The 26221-nt window shown below is 33.9% G+C and overlaps 1 protein-coding gene across 4 annotated transcripts in view; it reads right to left on the bottom strand.

Annotated features, from left to right (window-relative positions):
• Positions 1 to 26221, bottom strand: part of ABCD2 (ATP binding cassette subfamily D member 2) — an 80866-nt gene that overhangs the window by 25966 nt on the left and 28679 nt on the right. For all 4 annotated transcript variants that reach the window (XM_061205398.1, XM_061205399.1, XM_061205400.1 and 1 more), the window contains one exon: positions 8942 to 9087. In XM_061205398.1, the coding sequence (XP_061061381.1) occupies positions 8942 to 9087 (146 nt within the window). The remainder of the gene's footprint in view (positions 1 to 8941; positions 9088 to 26221) is intronic.

The following is a 26221-nucleotide window of genomic DNA, read 5'->3' as shown; positions in this document are numbered from 1 at the left end:
ATTATGATTGCATTTCTGTAAATAAACACACATACACAACCTCTCTGGGAATAGAATTATGAGACTTTTACTTTCTAAGCTATACATTTTTATAATATTTGAAAATTTTATTATTTTAAAATTATTTTTATGGCTTTTCTTAATTTTGTAATAAGAAAAAAACGTTACTTAGAAACAAAACCATGCAGTCTATTAGGAAGACAGCCATATCAAGTATTTTTCTGAAGTGGGAATATCATAAAACGGAGCAGACTAGGCAAAGCCTGATTTTCAAAGAGGAAAATGACTGTCAAAACTTCACATACACACACAACACACACACACACACACACACACACACACACACACACACGACATTTCCAAATCCCAAAGTATTCAAGGCTTAATTTTTCCATTTGGAAAAAATCCAGGCTCTTTGCTTTCTTTATTCTTCCTCAGCTGAATTTTCATCTTTATTAAAATTTCTAAATAAACTTGGTCAAAGGGAAAGGAAATAAGAAGTAGAGTTTCATTGTTTCTTGTGCCCTAGATTGAAAATAAGATTTTCCCTGTTTCCCAATGATACTCCCCAGTAGGGACCAGTGTTCATTCTTGGGCAAACTTCCAGGAATTTTCTATCTATTTAAAAACATAATTTTATATTAGGAAAAAACAATCTCTAAATGCCATGTGGTTCAAAGTTCTTGCTTCTAGTGAAAACTGTTGAAATAAAATTTTCTCTATGACTTAACTTTATAGCATTTATGAAACATAAGTGAGGATTTGACAAATAGGTTCAGGTTGCTACACAGTGGAGAAAAATTCTGGGGTTAAAAAAATTTCCCCCCTCAACTGAGAATGCACAAGACAAAAGTATTTGGGTCAAAGGAAGCTTTAATATTATGTATTTAAATAAATCATGTCCTTTGTTCCACTAAACCCAAAAGTTTTAGTAGGCAATATTTCATGATCAGAGAACATATAAATCAAAACTCTGAGTCATAATATCATCTCTGATGTTGAAATAGTGAGAATAAATTAGCTAAGAAGTGAACAGTTTTCCTGCTTCCTAAAGATGAACAAACTGCTTTAGTTCACGTCTATTCATTAACACTTCTACTCCTTTCTATTTTGTAATCTCTTTGATGGAATAAAACATAGTTTTAAAATCCATCTTTTACTAAAGCAAAGAATATCTCTAAGCAAAGTGTTAGCTAATCTTACTAGAACTTCAGCAGGCTTCTTCCAGAGTAAGTGATGTCCTTGCAAATTTAAATGCTTTCCTGCTTTGCTTTAAAACACGTTTCATGTTTTAAGGACTAGGCAAGTAAAGTGGGTTTCCTTAGCATTTTTTTTTTTATGTGTAAGGATATAGCAAGTCTTATTAGCATCTAAGAAGCTAAGATAGCATAGAGCAGTGGCATAGCCTAATATAGAATATTGACTTTCAAGTCCCATCTGTGTTTGAATCCCTGTCCCACGACTTGCTGAGGGCCCTGGGGAAACTATTAAACTTCTGAATTTCATCTGTAAAAGGGAGTTGGTAAAACCCACATCATCAGGCAGTCACAAATATTAAACAGGATGACATTGTAAATTGCTTAATATGTTATATTCTGCAGAGTAAGTACTCAATAAACCATAACAATTACTATTACATTATTAAGGTTGGAAAATTCTGAAAAACAGTTCCAGAATTTCTTTTGACTTCTAAAGGGATAGAATATCTCATGTTTATTATAAATTTCTATTCAGATTGTTCGATTTCAAACTTACCCAAAATTAACAGGCAGCTATTATTCAGCCACAGTGTTTTAAAACTGGGAAAAAGTTGACCATATGAAACAAAAAGAAAACCTGCTTTCCATATTTACAGCACTTATGAATTATGATATTATAAACACAATAAAATAAATAGAATAATGCCTCTTTTGCCTAACTCATTTGCTTATTGTAAGGATCAATAAAATAATACATGTGAACTTTCTATATAAAATATCAAGTACCATCACACAAAGACAAAATATCATGGTATCAATATCAACTAGTTCTATTACCTTTAGCAACTGATTCTTGCAAATTTACTATGTGCCACTGTTTTAAATACTTTACATACAGTCTAACTTAATCTTCACAGAATCTTTATAAGGTAGATATTTATCCCCACTTTACAGGTGAAGATACAGAGAACAGAGCTATTTAAGATTTTTTTTTCAACATCTTTATTAGAGTATAATTGCTTTACAATATGTTAGTTTCTGCTGTTTAAGAAAGTGAATCAGCTATACGTATACATATATCTCCATATCTCCTCCTTCTTGTGTCTCCCTCCCAGCCTCCCTATCCCACCCCTCTAGATGGACACAAAGCAGTGAGCTGATCTCACTGGGCTATGTGGCTACTTCTCACTAGCTATCTATCTTACATTTGGTAGTGTATATATGTCCATGCCACTCTCTAACTTCATCCCAGCTTACCCTTCCCCCTCCCCATGTCCTCAAGTCCATTCTCTACGTCTGCGTCTTTATTCCTGTCTGGCCCCTAGGTTCTTCAGAACCAATTTTTTTTGGATTCTATATATATGTGTTAGCATATGGTATTTGTTTTTCTCTTTCTGACTTACTTCACTATGTATGACAGTTTGTAGGTCTATCCACCTCACTACAAATAACTCAGTTTCGTTTCTTTTTATGGCTGAGTAATATTCCATTGTATATATGTGTCACATCTTCTGTATCCATTCATCTGTTGATGGACAATTAGGTTGCTTCCATGTCCTGGCTATCGTAAATAGTGATGCTATGAATGTTGTGGTACATGACTCTTTTTGAATTATGGTTTTCTAAGGTATATGCCCAGTAGTGGGATTGCTGGGTCATATGGTAGCTCTATTTTTAGTTTTTTAAGGAACCTCCATACTGTTCTCCATAGTGGCTGTATCAAGTTACATTCCCACCAACAGTGCAAGAGGGTTCCCTTTTCTCCACACCCTCTCCAGCATTTACTGTCTATAGATTTTTTGATGATGGCCATTCTGACCAGTGTGAGGTGATACCTCATTGGCGTTTTGATTTGCATTTATCTAATGATTAGTGATGTTGAGCATCTATTCATGTGTTTGTTGGCAAATTGTATGTCTTCTTTAGAGAAATGTCTATTTGGGTATTCTGCCCATTTTTGGATTGGGTTGTTTATTTTGGATATTGACTGCATGAGCTGCTTGTATATTTTGGAGATTAATCCTTTGTCAGTTGCTTCATTTGCAAATATTTTCTCCCATTCTGAGGGTTGTCTTTTCGTCATGTTTATGGTTTCCTTTGCTGTGCAAAAGCTTTAAAGTTTCATTAGGTGCCATTTATTTATTTTTGTTTTTATTTCCATTTCTCTAGGAGGTGGGTCAAAAAAATCTTGCTGTGATTTATGTCATAGAGAGTTCTGCCTATGTTTACCTCTAAGAGTTTCATAGTGTCTGGCCTTACATTTAGGTCTTTAATCCATTTTGAGTTTATTTTTGTGTATGGTGTTAGGGAGTGTTCTAATTTCATTCTTTTACATGTAACTGTCCAGTATTCCCAGCACCACTTATTGAAGAGGCTGTCTTTTCTCCATTGGATATTCTTGCCTCCTTTATCAAAGATAAGGTGACCATATGAGTGTGGGTGTATCTCTGGGCTTTCTATCCTGTTCCATTAATCTATATTTCTATTTTTCTGCCAGCACCATACTGTCTTGATTACTGTAGATTTGTAGTATAGTCTAAAATCAGGGAGCCTGATTCCCCCAGATCCATTTTTCTTTCTCACGATTGCTTTGGCTATTTGGGGTCTTTTGTGTTTCCATAAAATTGTGAATTTTTTTGTTCTAGTTCTGTAAAAAATGCCATTGGTAATTTGATAGGGACTGCATTGAATCTGTAGATTGCTTAGGGTAGTATAGTCATTTTCACAATGTTGATTCTTCCAAACCAAGAACATGGTGTATCTCGGTAGTATAGTCATTTTCACAATGTTGATTCTTCCAAACCAAGAACATGGTGTATCTCTCCACCTGTTTGTATCATCTTTAATTTCTTTCCTCAGTGTCTTATAGTTTTTTGCATACAGGTCTTTTGTCTCCTTAGGTAGGTTTATTCCTAGGTATTTTATTCTATTTGTTGCAATGGTAAACGGGAGTGTTTCCTTAATTTCTCTTTCAGATTTTTCATCATTAGTGTATAGGAATGCAAGAGATTTCTGTGCATTAATTTTGTGTCCTGGTACTTTACCAAATTCATTGATAAGTCCTAGTGGTTTTCTGGTAGCATCTTTAGGATTCTCTCTATATAGTATCATGTCATCTGCAAACAGTGACAGTTTTACTTCTTCTTTTCTGATTTGGATTCCTTTTATTTCTTTTTCTTCTCTGATTGCTGTGGCTAAAACTTCTAAAACTATTCTGAATAATAGTGGTGAGAGTGGGCAACCTTGTCTTGTTCCTGATCTTAGTGCAAATGGTTTCAGTTTTTCACCATTGGGAATGATGTTTGCTGCGGGTTTGTCATATATGGCCTTTATTATGTTGACATAAGTTCCCTCTATGTCTACTTTCTGGAGGGTTTTTATCATAAATGGGTGTTGAATTTTGTCAAAAGCTTTTTTTTCATCTATTGAGATGATCATATGGTTTTTCTCCTTCAATTTGTTAATATGGTGTATCACGTTGATTGATTTGCGTATATTGAAGAATCCTTGCATTCCTGGAATAAACCCCACTTGATCATGGTGTATGATCCTTTTAATGTGCTGTTGGATTCTGTTTGCTAGTATCTTGCTGAGAATTTTGCATCTATGTTCATCAGTGATATCGGCCTGTAGTCTTCTTTTTTTGTGACATGTTTGTCTGGTTTTGGTATCAGGGTGATGGTGGCCTCATAGAATGAGTTGGGAGTGTTCCTCCCTCTGCTATATTTTAGAAAAGTTTAAGAAGGATCAGTGTTAGCTCTTTTGTAAGTGTTTGATAGAATTCACCTGTGAAGCCATCTGGTCCTGGACTTTTGTTTGTTGGAAGATTTTTTTAAATTTAATTTTATTTATTTTTTTATACAGCAGGTTCTTATCATTTATCTATTTTATACATATTAATGTATGTATGTCAATCCCAATCTCCCAATTCATCACACCATCCCCACCCACCACTTTCTCCCTGTGGTGTCCATATGTGTTGGAAGATATTTAATCACAATTTCAATTTCAGTGCTTGTGATTGGTCTGTTTATATTTTCTATTTCTTTCTGGTTCAGTCTTGGAAGGTTGTGCTTTTCTAAGAATTTGTCCATTTCTTCCAGGTTGTCCATTTTATTGGCATATAGTTGCTTGTAGTAATCGCTCATGATCCATTGTATTTCTGCAGTGTCAGTTGTTCTTCTCTTTTTTCATTTCCAATTCTGTTGATTTGAGTCTTATCCCTCTTTTTCTTCATGAGTCTGGCTAATGGTTTATCAGTTTTGTTTATCTTCTCCAAGAACCAGCTTTTAGTTTTATTGATCTTTGCTATTGTTTCTTTCATTTCTTTTTCAATTATTTCTGATCTGATGTGTATGATTTCTTTCCTCCTGCTAACTTTTGGGTTTATTTGTTCTTCTTTCTCTAATTGCTTTAGGTGTAAGGTTAGGTTGTATATTTGAGATGTTTCTTGTTTCTTGAGGTAGGATTGTATTGCTATAAACTTCCCTCTTAGAACTGCTTTTGCTGCAGCCCATAGCTTTTGGGCCGTCGTGTTTTCATTGTCATTTGTTTCTAGGTATTTTTTGATTTCCTCTTTGATTTCTTCAGTGATCTCTTGGTTATTCAGTAGTGCATTGTTTAGTCTCCATATGTTTGTATTTTTGACAGTTTTTTTCCTGTAATTGATATCTAGTCTCATAGTGTTGTGGTCAGAAAAAATATTTGCTATGATTTCAATTTTCTTAAATTTACCAAGGCTTGATTTGTGACCCAAGATATGATGTATCCTGGAGAATGTTCCATGAGCACTTGAGAAGAAAGTGTATTCTGTTGTTTTGGATGGAATGTCCTATAAATATCAATTAAGTCCATCTTGTTTAATGTGTCATTTAAAGCTTATGTTTCCTTATTTATTTTCATTTTGGATGATCTGTCCATAGGTGAAAGTGGGGTGTCAAAGTCCCCTACTATTATTGTGTTTCTGTCAATTTCCCCTTTTATAGCTGTTAGCATTTGCCTTATATATTGAGGTACTCCTATGTTGGGTGCATTAATATTTACAATCGTTATATTTTCTTGGATTGATCCCTTGATCATTATGAGGTGTCCTTCTTTGTCTCTTGTCTTTATTTTAAAGTCTTTTTTGTCTGTTACGAGAATTGCTACTCCAGCTTTCTTTTGATTTCCATTTGCATGGAATATCTCTTTCCGTCCCCTCAGTTTCAGTCTGTATGTGTCCCTAGGTCTCAAGTGGGTCTCTTGTACACAGCATATATACAGGTTTTGTTTTTGTTTCCATTCAACCAGTCTATGTCTTTTGGTTGGAGCATTTAATCCATTTACATTTAAGGTAGTTATCGATATGTATGTTCCTATTACCATTTTCTTAATTGTTTTGGGTTGGTTTTTGCAGGTCTTTTCCTTCTCTTGTGTTTCCTGCCTAGAGAATTTCCTTTAGCATTTGTTGTATAGCTGGTTTGGTGGTGCTGAATTCTCTTAGCTTTTGCTTGTCTGTAAAGCTTTTAATTCCTCCGTCGAATCTGAATGAGATCCATGCTGGGTAAAGTAATCTTGGTTGTAGGTTTTTCCCTTTCATCACTTTAAGTATGTCCTGCCACTTCCTTCTGGCTTGTAGAGCTTCTGCTGAAAGATCAGCTGTTAACCTTATGGGGATTCCCTTGTATGTTATTTGTTGCTTTTCCCTTGCTGCTTTTAATATTTTTTCTTTGTATTTAATTTTTGATAGTTTGATTCGTATGTGTCTTGGCATGTTTCTCATTGGATTTATCGTGTATGGGACTCTCTGCACTTCCTGGACTTGATTGACAATTTCCTTTTCCATATTAGGGAAGTTTTCAACTATAATCTCTTCAAATATTTTCTGTCTCTTTTTCTCTTCTTCTTCTGGGACACGTATAATTTGAATGTTGGTGCATTTAATGTTGACCCAGAGGTCTCTGAGACTGTCCTTAATTCTTTTCATTCTTTTGTCTTTATTCTGCTCTGCAGTAGTTATTTACACTATTTTATATTCCAGGTCACTTATCCATTCTTCTGCCTCAGTTATTCTGCTATTGATTCCTTCTAGAGAATTTTAAATTTCATTTATTGTGTTGTTCGCCATTGTTTGTTCGCTCTTTAGTTCTTCTAGGTCCTTGTTAAACGTTTCTTGTATTTTCTCCATTCTATTTCCAAGATTTTGGATCATCTTTACTATCATTACTCTGAATTCTTTTTTAGGTAGACTCCCTTTTTCCTCTTCATTTGTTTGTTCTGGTGGGTTTTTTACCTTGCTCCTTCATCTGCTGCATATTTCTCTGTCTTCTCATTTTGCTTAACTTCTGTGTTTGTGGTCTCCTTTTCACAGGCTGCAGGTTCATAGTTCCCATTGTTTTTTGTTGTCTGCCCCCAGTGGGTAAGGTTGGTCCAGTGGGTTGTGTAGGCTTCCTGGTGGAGGGGACTGGTGCCTGTGTTCTGGTGATGAGGCTGCATCTTGTCTTTCTGGTGGGCAGGACTGCGTCCAGTGGTGTGCTTTGGGGTGCCTGTGAACTTATGATTTTAGGCAGCCTCTCTGCTAATGGGTGGGGTGGTGTTCCTGTCTTGCTAGTTATTTGGCATACAGTGTCCAGCACTGGAGCTTGCTGGTCCTTGAGTAGAGCTGGGTCTTAGCGTTTATATGGAGATCTCTGGGAGTGCTTTCACTGACTGATATTAAGTGGGGCCGGGAGGTCTCTGGTGGTCCAATGTCCTGAACTCGGCTCTCCCACCTCAGAGGCTCAGGCGTGACACCCAACCGGTGCACTGAGACCCTGTCAGCCACACGGCCAGGTACGTGGGGAATTTCCTGACTTTTGGGAAGTCTGAGGTCTTCTGCCAGCGTTCAGTAGGTGTTCTGTAGGAGGTGTTCCACATGTAGATGTATTTTTGATGTATTTGTGGGGAAGAAGGTGACCTCCACGTCTTACTCCTCCGCCATCTTGAAGGTTCCCCAGCTATTTAAGACTTGATTCCAGAACTCTGACTTTGAAGCTTACATTCTTAATTTCTGTACTACCCTGCTTCTTTTGATAATGTTAATGGGCTAAAAAATAAAACATAAAACCCATGCAAAATTTAACCTAGAATTCTAGCTTGCTATTTCATTAGTTTTTCTAGGCTATCAAATTATATTTTTATCAAGTTATTTGAAAGTAATTTTGTTTTTTTGAAAGTAAATCTTTTTTGAGCTAATATGTATAACTGTTTTTCCTACTTTTTCAAAAGTATGTTTTATGTTGAAATACTACAGTACAGAAGTGTCTATATTTTATCTAATTCTCTATTTGTTGCTTTAGAGAAAAAAATGTATTGGTAAGACTGTGGGTCTGAAAATAAATAAGTTCTGTGATACCTACTTCTCAAATTATTACATTTAATGTAAGCTGAGAGCTTGACAGGAGAATATTTCTGTCATGAACTTTACATACATTTAGATTGACTATGGCCTCAGGGACACATGTACATTAAAATATGACTAAAAAAAAAAAAAAAAACTGTTTTCAAATGCTAGCAGCAGACTTAGTAAAAAGCTTAGTGTGCTGCATGAAATATAACATAAGCAGAAAAGAGCATGTCAATAATGGAAAAGCAACAAAAGCTGTAAACTCCATCTTTACTTGCGTGCTTATGTTCCAACAACAGCATACATTCAAATTAAACCCAAGTTTATTTGTTAAAAATTAATTTAAATACATGAAAAAAACACAAATTATAGACTTTACCTCCTTCTCTTTGAACTATATGGTAGAGGTGAACATTATGTAGAATACAGTCTAGATCGTGGTCTGTATAGCCTTTATCATGCATGTCATCCACTGAATCTGGATAAATGACTTGATCCCGAAGACTTCCAAGAGACATGTACGGCCTGTAAAACACCAAGAACACAAGAATCTTAGTACAAAATCAGTTTCGTTTACTCAGTGTGACATCCTGGTGGTCTGAAAACTCCAGAGCAGACTTTAAATATCATATTTCTAGGATTATATTTATTACCTGGTGATGAGTATTTCTCAGGCGTGGCAGGATAAAACGCTGTTATATTCATGTAAAAACATATAGAGACATAGCCACAAGAAAAGTTTCTACAAGAAATACTTGGATGTTTTCAGCACAGAAATACATACTTGTTCTGTTGTATTTTATAATTGTTGCTTCTGTATTTCATCTAAAACTATTTGGGTTAAACATAAAATTTGAGGTTTTGACCCAGCAATGTGAACAAACAAAACTTAAAAAATATCATTCACAATAAGAGAAATGCAAGTTAAAACTATACTGAGTTTCTTACTTAGCACATTGGTAGAAGTTCAAAAGCTTGACAACTCACTCAATTGGCAAGTCTATGGAGACACAAGGTACTTTCATACAATGTGAAAATGCAAAATGGTACAACGCTTTGGAGAGGATTCTACAAACCAATATATCATCTGGTCTTTGACCCACTTCTAGGAATTTATTTTAAAGATATACTTCCAAAAATACACCACCATCAACAAAAAAATGTGTAAAGTTATCCATTACAGCATTCTTTGTAACTGCAAAATATTGAGAACCTAAATGCGCATACAAAGGAGACTGACTGAATAAACTATAGAACCTGCACTGTGCAGCTATAAAACAGGATGTGGAAGATCTCTATGAATTGATATAGGGTGATTTACATAATATATTGTTAAGTTGAAAAGCAAAGTGCAAAGTAGATATATAGCTGGGTTTCTCAACAGTGGTATTATGGAGATATTAAATCAGATAGTTCTTTGTCACTGAGGTATATCCTGTGTATTATAGGATGTTTAGCAGAACACTTGATCTCTATGCTCCAGATGCTACTAGCATCCACTGCAGCAGTGACCAAAAAAAAAAAGTCTCCAAATATTATTTTGTCCCTTTAGGGGACAAAACCATCCCCATTTGATAGAACCACTAATATGTAGTATACCACTTCTATGTAAAATGAAAGCAAAATAAGAAAATATACATCTGTCTGCTTATATTTACAAAAGGAAACAGTAAACCAGAAACTAATGAAATCAGTTACCTATAGGAGATGGGAGGAACAAGGCAGAATAGATAAGGGAGGGAAAGACCTCTTTAAGAATACTTTCTATATAGTTTTTACTCTTAGAATCATGTTAAAGTGTTATTATTTTTTAAAAAATTTAACCAGTAAAAGGAAGGAAGAAACCCTAAAATTGAATACAAACAGAAACAAATTAACTGAAAAGTATATCAAATGAATAACATAACCACATAAAACAGGGAGGAGGGACTGATCCAAGTAACTTTCAAATTTGATTACATAATTTCAGTTGAAAACCAAAAGAACCACAAAGAAACCTTAAAACTAATTGTTCATGTTTCTTGTTGCTATAGGTGTAGCAATTCTGAAACTATGTTGTAAGATTGACCAAGTAAGTAAACATTTTAATAACGTTAGGAGGTAAGGTTCTCACTGTGGAAGAAGGAAGATACAAATATGAAATGTGGGAAGGCGAGAAAAATATACTGTAATGTTTAATTTGAATTAGAGTATCAGCATGAATTCATAATTTTTTGAACAAAAATCTATTTCCTCGTTCTCTGTACATTTGCTGCATCCTGATACTATCCTTTGAGAAGGTCACAACAGCATTTAGGAAGTATAGAGGGTTGAATTGTGGACCTCAAAGATACGTCCAAGTCCTAACCCCTATTATTTGTGAATGTGACCTTATTTAGAAAAAAAAAAAGGTGTTTGCAGATGTAATTAAGTTAAGGATCTTGAGATAAGATTATCCTGGATTAACCAGATGGGTCTTAAATCCAATAAATACCTTTAAAGAAGAGGAAAAACACAGGGAGGAAAGTCATGTGAAGACAGAGGCAGAGATTGGAGTTATGCTGTCACAAGCCAAGGAATGCCGGGCACCACTGGAAGCTGGAAGAGGTAAGAAAAAATTCTCCCCTTGAGCTTCCAGAAGGAGGGTGACCCTGCCAACACCTTGATTTTGGATTCCTGGCCTCTAGATCTGTGAGAAAATAAATTTCTGTTGTTTCAGACCAGCAAGTTTTTGGTTTCAGTAGATCTTGGAAACTAATGCAGGTAGTATTATTGCAAAAAAATGTGTAAACTGTATTGTATCATTAGGAAGCTATCAGATAAACCCAAATTGTGGGACTTTATGAATATACAACAACAACAACAGTCCTGCACTCATTACAAATATCAATGTCATAAAAAACAAATAAAGGCTAAGGAATTCTTTCACATTAAAAGAAACTAGAGCAACATGGCAACTAAAGTACAATGTATGATGATGGACTGAGAAAAACAAGTTATTATAAAGAATAGTATTATGACAATTGGAAAAATTTGAATGTGGAAAGTTGTTGGAGGAGGTAATCAAGAGGACTTCACTGCCAGTTGACCTGTGAGCTGGACCCAGGCAATCTGATGCTCCAACCCCCTTCCCTGACCTTGGAATGTATGCTTAACCCACAGTTCCCACAGCCGCCAACTATTTTCAAGGACACAGACTTGAGGGAGCAATGTGGTGTTGAGACCATACGGATGGTATACATGACCGAACCCCATTAAAGCCTCTATATAAACTTTTAAGATTCTGGTGGATAGAAGTGGAGAGGCTCATATTGAGGCTGCCCATGACAAGCCTCAAATGTAAATTCCCTTGCTTATTAAACCTGCCATCCACCAATCTGGAGTGGTCTGCCTCTTTCTTCTGTCTCTTCTTGCCCTCTGTGTACAAGGGGCGGTTTGAGAACCAACAAAAGTATGTTCAGATAATATTATATCAATGTTAATTTTCATGAATTTGATCATCATACTATGTCTATGTTAGAGACTATTCTTGCTCTTTGAAAATACTGTTCCTCATTGAGTAACATGGGTTTGAACTGCATGGGTCCACTTATACATGGGTTTTTTTTAATAGGAAATATTACAGTACTTCACAATCTGTGGTTGGTTGAATTTGCAGATGTGGAACCGTAGATATAAAGGGCCGACTATAAATTATACATGGATTTTCAACTGTGCTGGGGTCAGTGCCTCTAACCTCTGCATTGCTCAAGGGTCAACTGTACACCCTAAAGAAGTTAGGGGTGAAGATTTATTTACAGCAACTTACTTAAAAAAAAAAAGATGTGTGTGTGTGTAGAGAGAGAGAGAATTAAAGGTTTTAAATACAAACTGTGTTTGTAGATCAATTCTCTACCTATTTTCCCATAACATGCAAATGATTTAGTTAAAGGATAGATAGCACAAAAATTTATTTTATAACAGATTTAACTAACATTTGAAAATCAAAATATTTATATTTCAATTATACATATATGCATTCATGTAATAAGGTTTTCAATGGAGTCTTTGCAAACATAAGGAATCTCTAGTCATATTTTTAAAATTGAGATATAATTCACGTTATAAAATTCACCCTTTTAAAGTGTAAAATTCAATGATTTTCAGTATATTTACAAGCTCATGTAAATATCACCAGTATCTAATTCCAGAACATTTTCTTCACCCCCAAAAGAAACTCCATACCTAAGAGCACGCACTCCTAGTTCTTCCCTCCTCCCAAGCCCTGGCAATCACTAATCTACTTTCTGTATCTGCGGATTTGCCTATTCTGGAAATTTCACATATTTTCATATGTATGGAATCACACAATATGTGGTCTTCTTTCTGTCAGCATAATATCTTCAGGTTCACCTATGTTGTAGCATGTAGCAGTATTTCATTCCTTTTAATATCTGAATTAAATTCCATTGTATGGATACACCATATTTTGTTAATCTGGATATTTCAGTTGTTTCCACTATTTGGTTATTATGAATAGTGGGCATACACCTAGGAGTGGGGCATATGGTAACTCTGTTTAACTTTTTGAGGAACTGACCAATTGTTTTCCCAAGTGGCTGCACCATTTCTAGGCACTTTTCTTCTACCATATTCCGTATGTCTTCTCCTGCTCTCTGATTTTCTTCCCTCTCCAGTCTAACCATATATTTTTTAAAAACAGAATTAGGACACAAAGTTATTTGTTTATTTCCATCATTTTAAGCATTTATATAATGTGGTATTATCTTAAATTAATATCTGGTAATAATAACAGTAGCATAAAATAGATACTGACCATCAGGGCCAGTGAACAATTTTTTAGTCGGTATTCTGAGACTACTAAGAAGAAATACAAGGAAATATTGGGAGTCAGTAATTTAGCTAACTTAAAAAGTGATGCCAGTTCCAACTTAATGTAAATCAGAAGTTTAGATATCCTTAGCATAAACCCCAAATATAATTCAATCCACAGAACAGCCATGACACAATACATAACTGAGACTGCAATGATTAAAATACATCTGAACGTTCATTTCAATGGTGTTTCTACAGGATTCCATCATAAGACTTGATTAACTGGAAATATTTGATGAAATTATATTTTATATCTACATTTTGGGGAAGACAGTATAGAGTCATGGTTGTGATAATGGGCTTTGGAGAGATGGTTCTGGACTGGAATCCCAATCTCACCATTCACTAGCAATGTGACCCAAATTCTGAGCTATAGTTACGTCATTTATAAAGTAACTCACTTTATTGAATTTGTTATGAGGATTAAATGAAGCAGTAGGTTTTCATAAAGCAATGTAGAGCACTTAGTACAGTACTACAGGCACATAGTAGGCATTCAATAAACCATTATGGAGACAAAAAAGTTCATTTCAACTTAGGTTTAAGTTATCTACCTATGTGAAAGGGCAATATCTTAAAAAAGAGCATAAGTTTGTTTTCTATGACTGTGTGTCTGTTTGTGTTTTGTAAATAAGTTCATTTGGAAACAAACTTATGGTTACCAAAAGGGGAAGGGGAAAGTGAGGGATAAATTAGGAGTTTGGGATTAGCAGATACAAGCTACTATATATAAAATAGATAAACAGTAAGGTCCTACCGTACAGTACAGGGAACTATATTCAACATCTTGTAATAATCTATACTGGAAAAGAATATGCCACACCTACAGTCAGTTTATCTTCGATGAAGGAGGCAGGAATATACAATGGGAAAAGGACAGTCTTTCAGCAAGTTGTATTGGGAAAGTTGGAGAGCCACATGTAAATAAATGAAGTTAGGACACACCCTCTCACTGTACACAAAAATAAACTCAAAATGGTTTAAAGACTTAAACATAAGACATGACACCATAAAACTCCTAAAACAGAACATAGGCAAAGCATTCTCTGACATAAATTGTACCAATGTTTTCTTAGGTCAGTCTCCCAAGGCAATAAAAATTAAAACAAAAATAAACAAATGGGACCTAATCAAACTTACAAGCTTTTGCATAGCAAAGGAAACAATAAACAAAATGAAAAGACAACCAACAGAATGGCAGAAAATATTTGCAAATGATGTGACTGACAAAGGCTTAATTTCCAAAATATACAAACAGTTCATTGAACTCAAATACAAAACCAAACAAACCCTATCCAAAAATGGCCAGAAGACCTAAATAGACATTTCTCCAAAGAAGACATACAGATGGCCAATAGGCACATGAAAAGATGCTCAAAGTCACTAATTATTAGAGAAATGCAAATCAAAACTACAATGGGGTACCCCCTCACACCAATCAGAATGGCCATCGTTAAAAAGTCTACAAATAACAAGTGCTGAAGAGGATGTGGAGAAAAGGGAACCCTCCTACACTGTTGGTGAGAATGTAATTTGGTGCAGCCACTGTGGAAAATAGTATGGAGGTTCCTTAAAAAACTAAAAATAGAATTACCATATGACCCAGCAATCCCACTACTGGGCACATACCCAGAGAAAACCATAATTCAAAATGACACATGCACCCCAATATTCATTGCAGCACTGTTTACAATAGCCAGGTCATGGAAGCAACCTAAATGCCCATCGACAGACGAATGGATAAAGAAGATGTGGTACATGTATACAATGGAATATTACTCAGCCATAAAAAGGAACGAAATTGGGTCATTTGTAGAGATGTGGATGGATCTAGAGACTGTCATACAGAGTGAAGTAAATCAGAAAGAGAAAAACAAATATCATATATTAATGCATATATGTGGAATCTAGAAAAATGCTACAGATGAACCGGTTTGCAGGGCAGAAATAGAGACACAGATGTGGAGGACAAACGTATGGACACCAATGGGGGAAAGTGGCACAGGGGGGCGTGGTGGTGGTGGTGGTGTGATGAATTGGGAGATTGAGATTGACATATATAAATTAATATGTATAAAATGGATAACTAATAAGAAACTGCTGTATAAAAAAATAAAATAAAATTCAAAAATTCAAACAAAAAAAAAAGATACATGAACCCCTATGTTCATAGCAGCACTATTCACAATAGCCAAGACTTGGAAACACCCTAAATGTCCATTGACAGATGAATGGATAAAGATGTGGTGTATTTATTCCATGGAATACTACTCAGTCATAAAAAAATAATGAAATAATGTCATTTGCAGCAACATGGATGCAACTAGAGATTATCATACTAAGTGAAGTAAGTCAGAAAGAGAAAGACAAATACCATATGATGTCATTTATATGTGGAATCTAAAATATGACACAAATGAACCCCTCTATGAAATGGAAACAGACTCACAGACATAGATAACAGACTGGTGGTTGCCAAGGGGGAGGGGTTTGGGGGAGGGATGGAGTGGGAGGTTGGGATTAGCAGATGTAAGCTTTTACATATAGAATGGATAAACAACAAGGTCCTACTGTATAGCACAGAGAACTATATTCAATATCTTATGAAAAACCATAATGGGAAAGAATATAAAAAGAATGTATACATATGTATGAATGTGTGTGTGTGTGTGTGTGTGTGTATATATATATATACATATATATATATCTGAATCACTTCGCTGTACAGCAATAATTAACATTGTAAATCAACTATAGGTCAATTTAAAAAAGAATATGAAAAAGAATATATATGTAACTGAATCACTTTGCTACACACCAGAAATTAACATAACATTGTAGCTCAACTATACTTCTATTTTTTAAAAAAAAGAAAAAAGCAGATACAAAAGAATTTCTATTTAGCCAGCTAAAAGACATGTGGTTTTATTCCCATAGTAAATTTTTATTATTCTCAACATGATTAATAAATAATAAATACATAATTACCTAGATTTTAGAGAGTATATTCTGTTAAACACTTAAGTATCTCGTTTACCCAGAAATATTTCATTTAGTAACTGGAGCACCACTTAGTTCACTGTAGCAATTTATGGGACCTCAAAGGTATCAATATGCATAAGGCTGCCAAATGTTTTCTTTGTAAAAGGAATTTGAAGAAGCAAAACTTTGTAACTTCTAATTGGGAGATTGGGATTGACACATATACACTATTGATACTATGTATAAAATATACAACTAATGAGAACATACTGTATAGCACAGGGAACTCTATTTAATCCACTGTGATGACCTAAATGGGAAGGGAATCCAAAAAAGAGGGGATATGTGTGTATGTATAGCTGATTCATTTTGCTGTACAGTAGAAACTAACACAACACTGTAAAGCAACTATACTCCAATAAAAATTAATTTAAAAAACTTTGTAACTTTGGGACTTCCCTGGTGTTGCAGTGGTTAAGAATCCGCCTGCCAATGAAGGGGACAGGGGTTCCAGCCCTGGTCCGGGAAGATCCCACATGCCGCGGAGCAACTAAGCCCGTGTGCCACAACTACTGAGCCTGCGCTCTAGAGCCCGCGAGTCACGACTACTGAAGCCCGCGTGACACAACTACTGAAGCCTGCGCACCTAGAGCCCCTGCTCCGCAACAAGAGAAGCCACCACACCGAGAAGCCTGTGTACCGCAACAAAGAGTAGCCCCGCTTGCCACAACTAGAGAAAGCCCACACACAGCAGCGAAGACCCAACGCGGCCAAAAATAAATAAATAAGTAACTAAGTAAGTAAGTAATAAATAAATAAATAAAATTTATTTTAAAAACTTTGTAACTTCTTTAAAAGATTCATTTAATATTATTTATGTCTTCTTTATGACTTCTGAAATCTGTCAATTCTCTTTGATGAACAGATATGAAAATTTATCTCATAAAAACTCTTAATTATAATTTTGTTTTGCAATGCTTAATTTCTTATTGTGTTTATAAGCCTAATAATATGTTGAATATGCATTCTCAAAATTAAAAAAAAGTAAAAACAGAACTTAAAAGAAGACACTCTTAGCTACTAAGTTTTAAAAAATTCAATCAGGATGAGATTTAAATTAAATGTCTACATAATTTGTTATTTGATTTACTGTTACTCAAAATGATTTAATAGAATATGAAAATTGCTATTTTGAAAATTTATGTGAAGGGAATATTGATGAAATTATACAAAAATATTTCATAAAAGTATATATTAATTAAGGACCCAAAAAATATTGCTTTATTAAAGTTCCATTTTTTCCTCAATTGTTTTATGATCATGTGAAATGGTAAAAATAACACATTCTATATGTGTTTATTGAGGTACATAGCAACTAAGGATACTCTAATAATAGATTTTATTAATATAATTATTTAAAAATACTACTATAAAGTTACAACTGAATTCTCTGGAAAGGCTATATCAAGGAAATTTGGGTTGATGTTGAATCTATTTGAAAGCACAAAAAAATGGAGGACCCTATATCCAATGTTTATACGATTAGTTTGCATGTGATCCTTTTTCCTGCTCATAGGCCTGGAATTTAACATTTTAAGTTAGCTCAAGTTTCTCTAGTGCTACCACAGTCATACATAATTGATAAGCACTTAAAGTACTCTTTACTAAACTTTCCTTTCTAGATATATAGACCTATTCAGATTATCTTCTAAATAATTCAGGTAGATCAATTACCATGTCACTTGCTCTGGCCCATTACCATGTCACTTGCTCTGGCCCATTCTTTTGTTGTTTGTAGTCCAAACAACAAAAGAAATAGATTGCTTACAATTAGTAGATATCAAAAAGAAACACTATCTAGTTTCAATTTACTTTCTCTAAGTAAAATCCAGAATTACCTCTATTTGTTGTGGAAAAGATATTGGAATAAAGCTATAGGTATCATACTATAATTTAGATTATCATTATTTAAGCAATTATCAAAATTTCCTTTGTAATCTGAAATTACTTTGAATGCATCTATATTTAAAACTGTTAATTATAATAGTAAAATTAAAGTAAAATTATTAGAGATCAAATCCACTCCCAGGGATTATGGCTTTTTACAGTTATATTACAATGTCTCAGGGTACTTCTATAATTTGTATTATACTGCCTACTTTTCTATATTAAATATCTGACAATATATGATTCTTGGCAAAATGTATTGACATTTATTAGGGTTTATACTATTCTCTATTTTTCTCTTTAATAGAGACAAAGTAGGAAGAAGAAAGCATTGAGAAATGTTAGCTCTGTACTTGAAGTCTTTGGAATGATCACCCAAAATGCTAAATATTTCATAGTCATCTAGAATTTAATTGTGAACAATATTGATAAAAATTTTATAGCAATACTCATGTATTTAAGGCATGAGATGTGTTAAGTTTAAGAATAAGGTACAGCTAAGTATTGCTGTGTTACCATAGTAATAAGTTAGCAATCTGAAAGCCATAAAATCTAGCTATTAATAATTCATATAAATGTACATTCTGGAACCAATCATGTCATCAGAATTTTTTCATGAACAGCAACAACTAGATTTGAGTCCTCAATGTGTAAGTCATTCATAATAGTCTTAAAATAAATATGTAGCAAAAAAGAAGAAATTCCCAACTGAAAAGATATACTTACCATTACTGAAATTACATTTCTAAGATAAGATATTTCTAGGTACCAAAGGAGATATGTGTACAGCCTTTTAAGAGCAGGGACTGTGTTTATTTCCAAGTAGTAATAAAAATACTGTTAGTGTAATAATCAAAGTACTCCCAAACTGGGAAGAATGCAAACTTTTTAAAAGTCAACTTTGTTGTATTTATCATTATATTAGATTACTGTATGAAATTCCTGATATTTGACCTTTTGACCTACAAAAATTGCAATTCTATTTGGTTTAACCTAATAATTGACTCATAAAATAATGAAAACTTTTATATGCAAAGGAAGATTTTTTCCATTATCATTTTTATAAATTAGCCTATAAAAGAGTTAAATATGAAAAAAATGTATCCTTAACATTTTTCCAAGCAATAAATAAAAATTAAAGCAAAAAATAAAAAGCTACAGGAAATCATTTTTATATTTATAGATCTTTTAGAGATTTTTAAAAACTGAACTGTACCAATTAATACACAGGAGGTACTAAAATGTATAGTTGATCATTCTGAGCCAATTGCCCAAAGATATTTATGCAAAGTTTACTTGATTTGAATCTAATAGTCAGAAAGCAAAGGAATAGAAGTGAATTAGCTATAGCAATACTACTGAGCCTTATTCATGGCTAAAATAATTTCTTTTAAAAAAGATATGTTAAGTGACAAATATTTATTGCCATCACAAAGAAGATTTTGTGACATATCTAGTGCAAGCAAGAAAATAAATAGTTTGCTTCCTAAGTAGTATAAGAAGCCAGACTAATTTGGCAGTAGAAACCAAATCAGTGGAGATGTTCATTCACTCATTTATTAAATCATTCATCAGACATTCATTGCACAGTTACAATATGCCAATAGGTATACTACAGACTTAGTAGAATACCCCCCAATGCTGTACAGAGTGCTATACAGAGACATGCCCTTTCTAGCTTATATTCTATAAAGATTTATTCAACAGTGACTCAAAAAGGGCAAAATCTGTTCCAGTGACAACTCCCTCTCCTCAAGTTCAGATTTGTCTAATTTGGGGGCAACAAGATCAGTGTATGTATAACCTTTTAGGTATGGGGCTCCATGAGTATGCCTGGATTAAGCCATATTACATTTTTCCTTTACTACAGTGCCCTTTCAGACCAACATTCCACTCAGGTTAGCCTGCATCTTACTTAAGTAAATATACTCCTTGTCCTTCAGAGGCTCTCCCTATCTTGTTTTGGCACCTAGAGATTCATCAAAAAGAATCAAAAAGTCCGAAAGCTAGAGACTCAATAGAAAACAGTCATCAAGATATCTAAAGTAGCACGACCCCATATTCTTATGTATGTCCTTTTCCAGATCACACCCTCATTTTTTAATCTGAGATCTTAGGCAAAAAGAAGAAAAGTAAGGATCACACCAAAAATTCTTTACTGACTATGAGGGCACCCTCTCTTCCATGGAGAAAGGAGGCAAATTAGGTCTTCTAACCTCCTTTCTGGTCTCATGTGCTTTCTGGTTCCTTAATAGTCATTATCTAGTTTTAAATGTGTGGATTAAACAATGCTGTTGTATAACATAGTTCTCTTATCCCTCCAAAGAGGAAATCCTGGATTTGGAAGGCATTCATAAAGAAACAATTCAAAAGAAAGTTCATATTTTAAAATATCTACAGAACTTATTTGACACAGGCATGTCTTAGCATGCAGTACAGTTGTGGCAATGCTGCTGTTACTAGTGTTATTTAAGTATTCTGTCCATTCTGCTGAACTTCCTAACACAAAACACAGTCTTTGTTGCAAAAGATAATCTCTTCTTTTGACAACTTAAAGGGTAAATAATAATTTTGTATGCCATAATGCATCATGAAAATTAAGATTTGCTTATTTTACTTTTCTTCAAGAAGTCTGATTTAAAACTATGGGTATATTTTTGAGAGATTATTTTATATTTTATAGAGAAATGGATTTTAGAAGAATAGGAAAGAACAGAGAACATATTCTAATTTGAAAGTGATTTGAACATAGTTTAATTTAAATGAATTTCACTTTTACACAAGAATATAGCTTCTTTCACATTAACATAAATGAATGACAGCCAAGTATCTGTGCAAAACTTTATGCTAAAATTGGCTTGGATTGCCCTGTACCCCAAGCATTATAAGGACCTCTGCTTCCAAACAATAGCTTGATATTAGTACAGATTCAGCATACCAAGCAAACAACCTTAACTGGTGATACTCACTTTCAAGGGCAGGCAGAAGAGTAGTAATTTTTCAGAAACATGTACCCTGCTGCTAGCAGTAAGCAAGACAAAGTGACTTTAGACTCAGACACACCAAAGTTCAAATGCTGGCTCCAAAATTTATCAGTGGAATGACTTCAACCTCTCTAAGTTTTCTCATCTATAAAATAGGGATACTAACACCAACTTTATGGGTTGTCATACAGATAAATCAGAAACATGTAATATATGTAAGCAGTGACTAATACATAGTAATTGCTTGTGTTAGTAGTAATAGACCAGAGATGCTCAGCCCTTGCTCAAGATGCCCTAGGATCCACCAATTATCTCAAGAGGTCATAAGATTGTCAAAATAAAAATCAATATTAATTCACCTTATTTAAGAAATACATAACCTATATCATTAAAGGGATGTGTGGAAATGCTATCAAAGAAAACAATGGATTACATGTTGGCACTTCTAAAAGATGAGATTTCATGTCATAAGCTCTTCTAAGAGAAACAGTTGAAGAATATAGAAATTTTTGGAAGTGAGTGCAAACTATAAAAGAATGATAGTTTGTTATTCCCCATAAATTTGGGACAGTGTTAGAGAATCTTTTTATTTTATTAATTAAGATTAATTAAGACTGTCTGAGAAAATATTTTAAGGTCGAACAGTAGGGCTTTTTTTTTTCTACCTGAGGTAGATGTTTTTAATAAGATTATTTTATTAACCTGCAATAAGAGGCAGTGAATACAGAGGATTTGTATCCAAAGATTTGGTGAACTCTGACCCTGGCTTTAAACTGGTGTGCAACTCTAAGTATTAAAGTTTATAATCCCTTTGAACTCAAATTTAATCATTTAAAATAATCTATTTAGCATGACATGCAGAGAGTAATCAATAGGTACTGTTCATATGTTAAAAGATAGAAGTAATGTTATCTATATTTAATTCTCTGTACAATCTAATTAGTCATGCTATTATTCCTGTGTACAACCAAATTTAGGATTTTAATGTTGTATTTTATTTAAAACTATGATTCATAACTACTTTATCTATTAAGCAGCATTTACATTTAGTCTAGAAGATTAAGTAACATGATACTTGAATATACTACCTTGTGAATGAAGCAGTTAGTAAATAAATACTGAGCTGATAAATAATATGTTATTTATAATTTCAGAATATCTTCTGACCAAAAAAAAAATGAGTGTTGTAGAAACAAGTTACTGTCTTCTTTTGCTATGTTTTTCAAGAAGCACTAACAGACTAAAATTTAACCTGTTAAGACTATGTCATTTATTCAAAAAGAGGAGACGAGCTTCTTAGGTGGATACTAGGGAAAGGGCAGACCCCCAAAGCACTACAGAACTTTAAAAAGTAATTCAAAGAACTTCAGCTGAAAGAACATCTTAGCAATGATTAAGGACCTAGGGGATGGATGCTATTATCTTCAGTATGTACCAATGACATAATATTAATAATAAATAATTGCTTTCCTCAGCTTGGTGTATTAGAAGGAGGGTGGATAGAACAGCCCTGCTTAGAAGGAAGTATCCAAAAAACAAAAACAGAAGACTCATGCTTACTTGAATCAGTGGCATTTCTGCTCTACTTAGACATTTGAGAAACATCCAATTTATGACAATTGTTAAAATTCTAACTTTCAAAACCCAGGTCAAGTGACACGCTGTTCTACAATATTTTTTCTCATTTTGAATATTTCTATAGCATTTCTTATCTTTCTTGAGGCATTTATTCTGGGTTTTATAGGACATAGTTGCATGTTTTTGTTTATAACCAAATTAGACACAAACACACATTGAGAGTGACTGTGTCTTTATTTATTCACTATCCTCTAAAGCATCTTCTAGCAGGGCATTAATAAACATTGATTTAAAAAAAAAAGAGTAGAGCATTGACAAAGAATAAAGTACAGTAATTTTCCCAAGATATGAAATACAATATCCCTACTATTCTACCCCCATTTTTTTCTTTTCTTTTATTTTTCTCTTTCTTTTAAAAAATGCTTAGTCAAATTTAATTCAATCCTTATAATCCTTTCACTTTCTTAACCTTTTACTTCTCAGACTTCAAAGTCAAGTACGGGCAGAAATGTGTACAAATTATCTTTTCATGCAAATTTGTGGGAAGTCTGAATCTATTTTAGATCTGTTGGCCTTAGTGTAAGTATTTGGGCATAAAGTTTACAGTAGTAAGAAGATCATGGTTAAAATTTCTGTCCCTAGATATTTCTACCAAGAAAGGGTAGTGACAGCAGGAGCTTTGGGAACAGAATTACATGGTGGGCTGTTGCCAAACTGGAGACGGTTGCTGGGGAGAAATATGTGATGTATACAACTGATACCCTGGAGAGTTTTTTTTTAAAGTAGCACAAAGGAACCCAAGATTTTGCTGCCTTTTGTCAGTAAACAACTATTATCTTCTGTCTTGCTTCCTGCCCTCCCTTCCATCCTCCATCCCCTTCTTCTTTCTTTCCTTCTTCCCTCCTTCCCTTCCTCTCCTTCACGCTCTGTTTCCCCAACCCCCACCAAATGTTTCAATTTCCCATTTTGGTAAGTGTTAGCATACAATAGTATTTTGTTAGCAAGTGAACTAAACAAATTAAAGATTGGGCTTCAGGGATTCCCTGGTGGTCCAGTGGTTAAGAATCTTGCAATGCAGGGGACGCCAGTTTGATCCCTGGTCGGGGAAGTAAAATCCCACATGCCGCGGGACAACTAAGCCCGCAAGCTGCAACTACTGAGCTCATGCGCTCTGTAGCCCGCACACAGCAACAAAGAGCCCGCGCGCCACAACTAAGACCAGACGCAGCCAAAAAAGAAAAAAAAGAAAAAAAGATTGGGCTTCAGAGTCTTTAATAGCTGAAGACAGAGATGTACTAGGGAATTACTAAATGACTAATGAGCCATAAATTTGTGGATTAGTGAAAGCTAGAGCAGGAGATCATAAATCAACCTTTAAGTGGTTAAGACAAAGTGCACCAAGAACTGACAAAAGAAATTCAGGATCTGTATTCAAGTGTAAGAATTTTCCTGAGGGTCAGATGGCTGATACAGTAGGAAACAATGAGTTTCAACTATCAGTTTAAAGAGTATAGTCACATTGCTCAGGAAATTCAGTCTCAAACAGCCTAAGATTGCCAAAATAGTTTAAGAACTATCTGAGCAAAACTAAGAATTTTACCATCTACCATCCCAAATAACTTTTTATTTGTATTCTTGAACCAAGGCCCAGATTTTCTTTTATCTGGTTCTCATTATTAACATTGCTGAAGTATCAGAAGATATTAACTGGGGAAATATTGAGGTGATTTCACAATTTCTCAGGAATTCAGGTTTCCCAACTTGAAACTGAGCCGTAGCAGCTCTTCAAATTCTCTGAAAATTTCATTACTATTAAAAATTATTATTTTATTATTATTAAAAATTTCATTATTATTTAAATTATTAAAAAAATTAGCAGTCCCAATATACTTAATCAGAACATTTTTTCCCTCAGTTTACTTTTTTTTCTGTACACTACATGACATTATTAGAAATCCACTTTAACAAAACCCACTCCTTTTTCCTCATAAAAATAACAATTAATTTACATTTGATCATTGCATAAAGAGATTGATCCTCTACCAAGAAGTCTTTCAGTCACGAAAAGTGAAAACAGGGGGATTATTATAAAGGTCTGTTTGTGACTTATGAAGTTGATTCTGTAGGTACATAAGACTCAATTCTATATTTAATTTACAGGTTTTTTTCTGCCAAACTAGTACTTAACCTATATTCTATTGCTATAAATTAATGCAATAAGATACTAGATAATATTCATTAATAAGAATATCCTAAAAAGAAAAGTTTAAGATTATCTACTGACAAATATTTTGAAATAGGTTGTAGCAGCTTTCTTTCTTTTTTTTTTTTTTTAACTTTTTATTTTATATTGGAGTATAGCCAATCAACAATGTTGTGATAGTTTCAGGTGCACAGCAAAGCGACTCAGCCATGCATATACATGTATCCATTCTCCCCCAAACTCCCCTCCCGTCTATGTAGCAGCTTTCTTTTAAATCATAAAGACACATAAGATTATTTTCAAACTTTTTTGAAAAAATCAATAGCTTTTAGAATACTAGATGTAAATACTATATTTAGGCTCTCCTAGTTTACATATACATTTAAATAAATTTTATGCTCTTTTGCAAGATATTGGTCCTATAGGATTTTAAACAAATACAAATTTTCATGTTTCAAGAAGCTTTATAATCAAGATAAAATGACTTTTAACATTAATTATTAAAAAAAATTAAGCCTTAAAAAATAGATTTTCATTCTCATTTTTCTTAACTAAGGTGTAGTTGACCTTTTGCCTAGGCAACAGTAAATTTCATAATTAAGAAAAAGTTTCCTATTGATTTATGTTTGTTGCAAAATAACATAGTTAGGTCTCCTGAGGGCAAAGACTAGAATTTTTGCACTTCTTTTTTCTTTTTTTTTCCACTTTTAAAAACTGTGGTAAAATACACGTAAAATAAAATTTACCATATTAACCATTCTTAAGTGTACAGCTTAGTGATATTTTTTCCAGGTTTACTGAGATAAAATTGACATATAACATGGTGTAAGTTCAAGTTATAAACATGTTGATTTGATATACTTACATATAGCAAAATAATTATCACCGTATTGTTACCTGACACTTCTATTACTCACATAATTACCACTTTTTTTTTGTGGTGAGAACATTGGTCTACTCTCTTAACAACTACCCATATATAATGTGTTATTAACTCTAATCACAATGGTGTGTATTAAATTCCCTGAACTTATTCAACTTCTAACTGTAAGTTTGTACTCTGGACCAACATCTCCCCATTCCCCCCACTCTCCAGCTCCTGGTAACCACC

This window comes from Eubalaena glacialis, chromosome 11 (genome assembly GCF_028564815.1).
Source record: "Eubalaena glacialis isolate mEubGla1 chromosome 11, mEubGla1.1.hap2.+ XY, whole genome shotgun sequence".
NCBI classification, from domain to species: domain Eukaryota; kingdom Metazoa; phylum Chordata; class Mammalia; order Artiodactyla; family Balaenidae; genus Eubalaena; species Eubalaena glacialis.
The sequence above is the reverse complement of the archived record's forward strand: the minus strand, read 5'-3'. Positions and strand labels throughout refer to the sequence as shown.